Source organism: Zeugodacus cucurbitae, chromosome 3 (genome assembly GCF_028554725.1).
Source record: "Zeugodacus cucurbitae isolate PBARC_wt_2022May chromosome 3, idZeuCucr1.2, whole genome shotgun sequence".
Classification (NCBI taxonomy): domain Eukaryota; kingdom Metazoa; phylum Arthropoda; class Insecta; order Diptera; family Tephritidae; genus Zeugodacus; species Zeugodacus cucurbitae.
The window spans coordinates 35,059,754-35,069,012 of NC_071668.1; the positions used below are offsets into that span (position 1 = coordinate 35,059,754).

Below are 9,259 nucleotides of genomic sequence, written 5' to 3' on the forward strand. Positions count from 1 at the left end.
TGCAAGAAAGTGAACTTTGATCACAAATCTGATAAAATACAAAATAAATGATTATGAATAAATATTCTTTATGTTTTTATTTGTCGATATTCAACTTGTAAGAAAGTGAACTTTGATCTTAAATCTGATAAAAATACAAAATAAATGATTATGAATAAATACTCATTATGTTTTTATTTGTCGATATTCAACTTGCAGGGAAGTGAACTTTGATCTTAAATCTGATAAAATACAAAATAAATGATTATGAATAAGTGCTATTTATGTTTTTATTTGTCGATATTCAACTTGCAAGAAAGTGAACTTTGATCTTAAATCTAATAAAAATACAAAATAAATGAAAAATAAATATTCTTTATGTTTTTATTTGTCGATAAAATACTTGCAAGAAAGTGAACTTTGATATAAATCTGATAAAAATACAAAATAAATGATTATGAATAAATACTCATTATGTTTTTATTTGTCGATAATCAAATTGCAAGAAAGTGAATTTTGATCTTAAATCTGATAATAATACAAAATAAATGATTATGAATAAATACTCATTATGTTTTTAATTGTCGATAATCAAATTGCAAGAAAGTGAACTTTGATCTTAAATCTAATAAAAATACAAAATAAATGATTATGAATAAATTTTCCTTATGTTTTTATTTGTCGATATTCTACTTGCCAGAAAGTGAACTTTGATCTTAAATATGATAAAATACAAAATACATGCTTATGAATAAATATTCATTATGTTTTTAATTGTCGATAATCAAATTGCAAGAAAGTGAACTTTGATCTTAAATCTGATAAAATACAAAATACATGATTATGTATAAATATTCTTTATGTTTTTATTTGTCGATAAAATACTTGCAAGAAAGTGAACTTTGATCTTAAATCTGATAAAAATACAAAATAAATGATTATGAATAAATATTCATTATGTTTTTATTTGTCGATAATCAACTTGCAAAAAAGTGAACTTTGATCTTAATTCTGATAAAAATACAAAATAAATGATTATGAATAAATGTTCTTTATGTTTTTATTTGTCGATATTCAACTTGCAAGAAAGTGAACTTTGATCTTAAATCTGATAAAAATACAAAATAAATGATTATGAATAAATGCCATTTATGTTTTTATTTGTCGATAAAATACTTGGAAGAAAGTGAACTTTGATCTTAAATCTGATAAAATACAAAATACATGATAATAAATAAATATTCTTTAAGGGTATTCGTTTAAACGTGTAAAAGCCCCGTAAACCTCTTAAACCGTGTATATTTACGAATGCGTAAAAATCTGGCAGCAACTTATATGGAAATTCATTTAAACACATTACGCACCAATGTCAGTGTGTAAAGAACACTTGTAAATTTACGATATTGCAAAAGCAACCCTACCAAACGACCAGCTGATGAATATTATTGTGAAAATTAAAATGGAAAAGGTAAGAATGAAACTCGGAACATAAATTTTATTTAATTGTTGCAATTGTTTTATATTTCAGGATAAAAAGTTAAAGCAAAAGCGTCTACGGCTGAAACCGTCCCATCGCTGGACAGAGTCGCAGTCCCTGCAGCTGTTGCAAGCAGTATCCGACGCAATTAAAGATAGTCCAGAATCTTTTGAGGTAAGGGTTTTAGAAAAGTGAAAATGTTTAGGTACATATGTTTGTTTTAACACGAATTTACGCATATCTTCCAGAAACCGACCTCCCAAAGGTTTTACGAAAAATTGCAGCAAAATACACCGGCACTTCAATCTGTCGTTTGCGTAGCTATGAAAAGCAAAATGAGGTATCTCAAAGCGTTGTACGTTGCCGCGGCAGCCTGGAAAAACAAAACTGGGTCTGGACTACTCGCTAATGGTGACGAGTCAAGCGTATCAGCGCATGTCAACAAAATTTGTCCCAACTTTGACTTACTGGAAGTTATCTTCGGGCAACGCAAAAATGTAAATCCCGGAGTAATTTTTGAAAGCACTGACAGCATTGAAGTACTGGCTGATTCCCCTTGTGCTGATAGTTCGTTAAACGATACCATCGATTCCTACGACTTGTGTGCGCTCGATTGTGAGGATTTAGTTGACCCAATATTACCTATAAGTATAAGTAGCGATTGCAGTGCCGCCGCCGCGGCAACTTCTACACCACAAAGTTCGTTGGACTTTAGAAGTTCAACAAAAAAACCAAAAAGAAAGAGTGAAGCCCCGTTCAATAAATTGATTTTTATTCAGGAGAAAAGGTTGGAATTAGAAGTTAAGAAAATAGAATTAGAAAAAGAAAAAGAAAAGAATGAGGTCGAGTTGAAAAGAATTGAACTGAATAATCAATTAGAAATGAAAAGAATTGAAACTGAATCAGAAAAAGAAACCAAACTGGAAATTGAAAAACTGAAACTTGCTAGTGAAGAACGCATTAAAATGTTTGAAATAGAGTTAAAGTTAAAATCAAAATAAATGTGAAACTTTAAGAGATTTCACATGGTACTTTTTTCGCAAATTTAAAAGATCTCATAGCAAAATACATGTATATTTGAATGTAACTAAATGTTAATAGGCACAGAAGCACTTTTTATTTTTCTGTAAATAAAAGCATATATTAATGGATTTTAAAGATATGTAAACATGAGTTTCAATACTTTATTTTTAAGTTTCCATTAGTGATAACAATGAAAGGCGCTTAGATGCACCTTCAACTGTTGGTAAGTTTTGATCCCCAGGCTCGTCGACTTCACTGTTTTCACTAATGCTTTCTTCGTCAACATCAAAACCACCGTCGTTTTCTTTTAATATAATATTGTGCAATATCGCACAAACTAATATCCACCGGCATGCAAACTTTACCGAATTATCACTCTTTATTTGAATTTTGAGTTCTTTCAAGCTATTAAAACGTTCTTTCAATAAACCAAAGCAATGCTCAATTCTTATTCGGTACTGGCTGAACGTTCTGTTGAACAGAATTCGTTGATTCAAGGTGCCTTCCGTTGCGTTTATTCTAAAAGGAGTAATAAGGGTCGAAGTTAATTTATATGCACTGTCTGCAGCTAACCACTCTGATCCTGTTAGCATTTCAGTGGCGTTTGTGGATAGCTCGCAATTGTTGTATATCCTAGCGTCGTGAACACTACCGGGATACCCCAATACCATATGACGAATTACTAGTTTGTGGTCAACCACACATTGAGCCTTAAGTGAATATATATGCTTGCGAGAAAAATATGCTTCGCAATCTACAGTGGGTTTTTCCGCCAATTTTATCTCCGTTCCATCTACGTAGCCAACACAATGTGGTAGCTCACTGAGTGTTTGAACAACTAAAGCTCTACGCTCTACAGGGTCCGGCCAAAACAGAAACTGAGTTTTCCTTTTAATAATTGCATCAAATACCCTGTTGGTCATGACCTATTGAGAAATTTAAAATACAGCTGAAACACATATTTTAACCGATACATATGTAAATAGCTCACCTGTATTACTCCACCATCGCTAATACCAAACAAACTAGCAATTTTAGTAATTGTTGCTCCTTCTCCACATGAACCCAGTCGGTACATTACTACAGCCAATTGAATTTGGATAGGAAACTGTTTACATGAACGTGGACCATTGAACACTTCGTCATCCTTTATCAGATCAATGATAAAATCAAATGTGGTTTTGCTGACTCGCACAATTTCTCGAAACCTGTTTTCATCCAAATGCGGTAATACATCTATTAAAAAGTTGGGTGATTTTGGGACAGAATGATGAACAAATGTAGATCCATATCTAAAATATGCAGCAGCTGCCAATGCAAAGCTAAAGTCTTCCATAATTTCATCTTCCTTTTTGCGTTGGATTTCTGAAATCATTTATATATTTATGTATATATGCGCCTTTAAAAAATGTAGCATTGACGCAAAACAATTACCGTCATGTTTTCCAAACAGCTCCAACATTAACAAATCAAATACTAGTGATTTTTCGCAAAGTTGAATAAATTTTGCTTTTTCGCTAACTTTCGGCATTTTAATATTTTGACACCCAAACAGCTGTTTAATACATAAATAAGTGGCATTTACACAAAGAATTTGAAGTGCGTTCATGTAACACACTGCGTATTTGCATAAATTTATGCGATGGGTAACATTACACGTTTAAACGAATACCCTTTTTATGTTTTTATTTGTCGATATTCAACTTGCAAGAAAGTGAACTTTGATCATAAATCTCATAAATACAAAATAAATGATTATGAATACATATTCTTTATGTTTTTATTTGTCGATAATCAACTTGCAAGAAAATGAACTTTGATCATAAATCTGATAAAATACAAAATACATGATTATGTATAAATATTCTTTATGTTTTTATTTGTCGATAAAATACTTGCAAGAAAGTGAACTTTGATCTTAAATCTGATAAAAATACAAAATAAATGATTATGAATAAATACTCATTATGTTTTTATTTGTCGATAATGAAATTGCAAGAAAGTGAACTTTGATCTTAAATCTGATAAAAATACAAAATAAATGATTATGAATAAATACTCATTATGTTTTTATTTGTCGATAATTAAATTGCAAGAAAGTGAACATTGATCTTAAATCTGATAAAATACAAAATACATGATTATGAATAAATATTCTTTATGTTTTTATTTGTCGATAATCAACTTGCAAGAAAGTGAACTTTGATCATAAATCTGATAAAATAAAAAATAAATGATTATGAATAAATATTCTTTATGTTTTTATTTGTCGATATTCAACTTGTAAGAAAGTGAACTTTGATCTTCAATCTGATAAAAATACAAAATAAATGATTATGAATAAATACTCATTTTGTTTTTATTTGTCGATAATCAACTTGCAGGGAAGTGAACTTTGATCTTAAATCTGATAAAATACAAAATAAATGATTATGAATAAGTGCTATTTATGTTTTTATTTGTCGATATTCAACTTGCAAGAAAGTGAACTTTGATCTTAAATCTAATAAAAATACAAAATAAATGAAAAATAAATAATCTTTATGCTTTTATTTGTCGATAAAATACTTGCAAGAAAGTGAACTTTGATCTTAAATCTGATAAAAATACAAAATAAATGACTATGAATAAATACTCATTATGTTTTTATTTGTCGATAATCAAATTGCAGGAAAGTGAATTTTGATCTTAAATCTGATAATAATACAAAATAAATGATTATGAATAAATACTCATTATGTTTTTAATTGTCGATAATCAAATTGCAAGAAAGTGAACTTTGATCTTAAATCTAATAAAAATACAAAATAAATGATTATGAATAAATTTTCCTTATGTTTTTATTTGTCGATATTCAACTTGCAAGAAAGTGAACTTTGATCTTAAATATGATAAAATACAAAATACATGCTTATGAATAAATATTCATTATGTTTTTAATTGTCGATAATCAAATTGCAAGAAAGTGAACTTTGATCTTAAATCTGATAAAATACAAAATACATGATTATGTATAAATATTCTTTATGTTTTTATTTGTCGATAAAATACTTGCAAGAAAGTGAACTTTGATCTTAAATCTGATAAAAATACAAAATAAATGATTATGAATAAATATTCATTATGTTTTTATTTGTCGATAATCAACTTGCAAAAAAGTGAACTTTGATCTTAATTCTGATAAAAATACAAAATAAATGATTATGAATAAATGTTCTTTATGTTTTTATTTGTCGATATTCAACTTGCAAGAAAGTGAACTTTGATCTTAAATCTGATAAAAATACAAAATAAATGATTATGAATAAATGCCATTTATGTTTTTATTTGTCGATAAAATACTTGGAAGAAAGTGAACTTTGATCTTAAATCTGATAAAATACAAAATACATGATAATAAATAAATATTCTTTAAGGGTATTCGTTTAAACGTGTAAAAGCCCCGTAAACCTCTTAAACCGTGTATATTTACGAATGCGTAAAAATCTGGCAGCAACTTATATGGAAATTCATTTAAACACATTACGCACCAATGTCAGTGTGTAAAGAACACTTGTAAATTTACGATATTGCAAAAGCAACCCTACCAAACGACCAGCTGATGAATATTATTGTGAAAATTAAAATGGAAAAGGTAAGAATGAAACTCGGAACATAAATTTTATTTAATTGTTGCAATTGTTTTATATTTCAGGATAAAAAGTTAAAGCAAAAGCGTCTACGGCTGAAACCGTCCCATCGCTGGACAGAGTCGCAGTCCCTGCAGCTGTTGCAAGCAGTATCCGACGCAATTAAAGATAGTCCAGAATCTTTTGAGGTAAGGGTTTTAGAAAAGTGAAAATGTTTAGGTACATATGTTTGTTTTAACACGAATTTACGCATATCTTCCAGAAACCGACCTCCCAAAGGTTTTACGAAAAATTGCAGCAAAATACACCGGCACTTCAATCTGTCGTTTGCGTAGCTATGAAAAGCAAAATGAGGTATCTCAAAGCGTTGTACGTTGCCGCGGCAGCCTGGAAAAACAAAACTGGGTCTGGACTACTCGCTAATGGTGACGAGTCAAGCGTATCAGCGCATGTCAACAAAATTTGTCCCAACTTTGACTTACTGGAAGTTATCTTCGGGCAACGCAAAAATGTAAATCCCGGAGTAATTTTTGAAAGCACTGACAGCATTGAAGTACTGGCTGATTCCCCTTGTGCTGATAGTTCGTTAAACGATACCATCGATTCCTACGACTTGTGTGCGCTCGATTGTGAGGATTTAGTTGACCCAATATTACCTATAAGTATAAGTAGCGATTGCAGTGCCGCCGCCGCGGCAACTTCTACACCACAAAGTTCGTTGGACTTTAGAAGTTCAACAAAAAAACCAAAAAGAAAGAGTGAAGCCCCGTTCAATAAATTGATTTTTATTCAGGAGAAAAGGTTGGAATTAGAAGTTAAGAAAATAGAATTAGAAAAAGAAAAAGAAAAGAATGAGGTCGAGTTGAAAAGAATTGAACTGAATAATCAATTAGAAATGAAAAGAATTGAAACTGAATCAGAAAAAGAAACCAAACTGGAAATTGAAAAACTGAAACTTGCTAGTGAAGAACGCATTAAAATGTTTGAAATAGAGTTAAAGTTAAAATCAAAATAAATGTGAAACTTTAAGAGATTTCACATGGTACTTTTTTCGCAAATTTAAAAGATCTCATAGCAAAATACATGTATATTTGAATGTAACTAAATGTTAATAGGCACAGAAGCACTTTTTATTTTTCTGTAAATAAAAGCATATATTAATGGATTTTAAAGATATGTAAACATGAGTTTCAATACTTTATTTTTAAGTTTCCATTAGTGATAACAATGAAAGGCGCTTAGATGCACCTTCAACTGTTGGTAAGTTTTGATCCCCAGGCTCGTCGACTTCACTGTTTTCACTAATGCTTTCTTCGTCAACATCAAAACCACCGTCGTTTTCTTTTAATATAATATTGTGCAATATCGCACAAACTAATATCCACCGGCATGCAAACTTTACCGAATTATCACTCTTTATTTGAATTTTGAGTTCTTTCAAGCTATTAAAACGTTCTTTCAATAAACCAAAGCAATGCTCAATTCTTATTCGGTACTGGCTGAACGTTCTGTTGAACAGAATTCGTTGATTCAAGGTGCCTTCCGTTGCGTTTATTCTAAAAGGAGTAATAAGGGTCGAAGTTAATTTATATGCACTGTCTGCAGCTAACCACTCTGATCCTGTTAGCATTTCAGTGGCGTTTGTGGATAGCTCGCAATTGTTGTATATCCTAGCGTCGTGAACACTACCGGGATACCCCAATACCATATGACGAATTACTAGTTTGTGGTCAACCACACATTGAGCCTTAAGTGAATATATATGCTTGCGAGAAAAATATGCTTCGCAATCTACAGTGGGTTTTTCCGCCAATTTTATCTCCGTTCCATCTACGTAGCCAACACAATGTGGTAGCTCACTGAGTGTTTGAACAACTAAAGCTCTACGCTCTACAGGGTCCGGCCAAAACAGAAACTGAGTTTTCCTTTTAATAATTGCATCAAATACCCTGTTGGTCATGACCTATTGAGAAATTTAAAATACAGCTGAAACACATATTTTAACCGATACATATGTAAATAGCTCACCTGTATTACTCCACCATCGCTAATACCAAACAAACTAGCAATTTTAGTAATTGTTGCTCCTTCTCCACATGAACCCAGTCGGTACATTACTACAGCCAATTGAATTTGGATAGGAAACTGTTTACATGAACGTGGACCATTGAACACTTCGTCATCCTTTATCAGATCAATGATAAAATCAAATGTGGTTTTGCTGACTCGCACAATTTCTCGAAACCTGTTTTCATCCAAATGCGGTAATACATCTATTAAAAAGTTGGGTGATTTTGGGACAGAATGATGAACAAATGTAGATCCATATCTAAAATATGCAGCAGCTGCCAATGCAAAGCTAAAGTCTTCCATAATTTCATCTTCCTTTTTGCGTTGGATTTCTGAAATCATTTATATATTTATGTATATATGCGCCTTTAAAAAATGTAGCATTGACGCAAAACAATTACCGTCATGTTTTCCAAACAGCTCCAACATTAACAAATCAAATACTAGTGATTTTTCGCAAAGTTGAATAAATTTTGCTTTTTCGCTAACTTTCGGCATTTTAATATTTTGACACCCAAACAGCTGTTTAATACATAAATAAGTGGCATTTACACAAAGAATTTGAAGTGCGTTCATGTAACACACTGCGTATTTGCATAAATTTATGCGATGGGTAACATTACACGTTTAAACGAATACCCTTTTTATGTTTTTATTTGTCGATATTCAACTTGCAAGAAAGTGAACTTTGATCATAAATCTCATAAATACAAAATAAATGATTATGAATACATATTCTTTATGTTTTTATTTGTCGATAATCAACTTGCAAGAAAATGAACTTTGATCATAAATCTGATAAAATACAAAATACATGATTATGTATAAATATTCTTTATGTTTTTATTTGTCGATAAAATACTTGCAAGAAAGTGAACTTTGATCTTAAATCTGATAAAAATACAAAATAAATGATTATGAATAAATACTCATTATGTTTTTATTTGTCGATAATGAAATTGCAAGAAAGTGAACTTTGATCTTAAATCTGATAAAAATACAAAATAAATGATTATGAATAAATACTCATTATGTTTTTATTTGTCGATAATTAAATTGCAAGAAAGTGAACATTGATCTT

At 30.5% G+C, this 9,259-nt stretch overlaps 4 protein-coding genes across 4 annotated transcripts; 2 read left to right on the forward strand and 2 right to left on the reverse strand.

Annotated features, from left to right (window-relative positions):
- The first annotated feature begins 1,231 nt into the window (after window positions 1–1,231).
- On the forward strand, window positions 1,232–2,618 carry LOC128920303 (uncharacterized). The gene is made up of 3 exons (XM_054227376.1): window positions 1,232–1,447; window positions 1,508–1,630; window positions 1,705–2,618. Exons 1-3 carry the CDS (start codon window positions 1,415–1,417, stop codon window positions 2,455–2,457), a joined length of 909 nt encoding a protein of 302 aa, XP_054083351.1. The 5' UTR covers window positions 1,232–1,414; the 3' UTR covers window positions 2,458–2,618.
- LOC128920302 (putative nuclease HARBI1) lies at window positions 2,600–4,149 on the reverse strand. The gene is made up of 3 exons (XM_054227375.1): window positions 3,914–4,149; window positions 3,471–3,844; window positions 2,600–3,405 (listed from the first exon to the last, which is right to left on the reverse strand). The coding sequence occupies exons 1-3, from the start codon at window positions 4,086–4,088 to the stop codon at window positions 2,647–2,649; spliced, it is 1,308 nt and encodes a 435-aa protein (XP_054083350.1). The 5' UTR covers window positions 4,089–4,149; the 3' UTR covers window positions 2,600–2,646.
- A 1,747-nt stretch (window positions 4,150–5,896) lies between these two features.
- Window positions 5,897–7,284, forward strand: LOC128920301 (uncharacterized). The gene is made up of 3 exons (XM_054227374.1): window positions 5,897–6,113; window positions 6,174–6,296; window positions 6,371–7,284. Exons 1-3 carry the CDS (start codon window positions 6,081–6,083, stop codon window positions 7,121–7,123), a joined length of 909 nt encoding a protein of 302 aa, XP_054083349.1. The 5' UTR covers window positions 5,897–6,080; the 3' UTR covers window positions 7,124–7,284.
- Window positions 7,266–8,815, reverse strand: LOC128920300 (putative nuclease HARBI1). The gene is made up of 3 exons (XM_054227373.1): window positions 8,580–8,815; window positions 8,137–8,510; window positions 7,266–8,071 (listed from the first exon to the last, which is right to left on the reverse strand). Exons 1-3 carry the CDS (start codon window positions 8,752–8,754, stop codon window positions 7,313–7,315), a joined length of 1,308 nt encoding a protein of 435 aa, XP_054083348.1. The 5' UTR covers window positions 8,755–8,815; the 3' UTR covers window positions 7,266–7,312.
- Window positions 8,816–9,259: the final 444 nt, after the last annotated feature.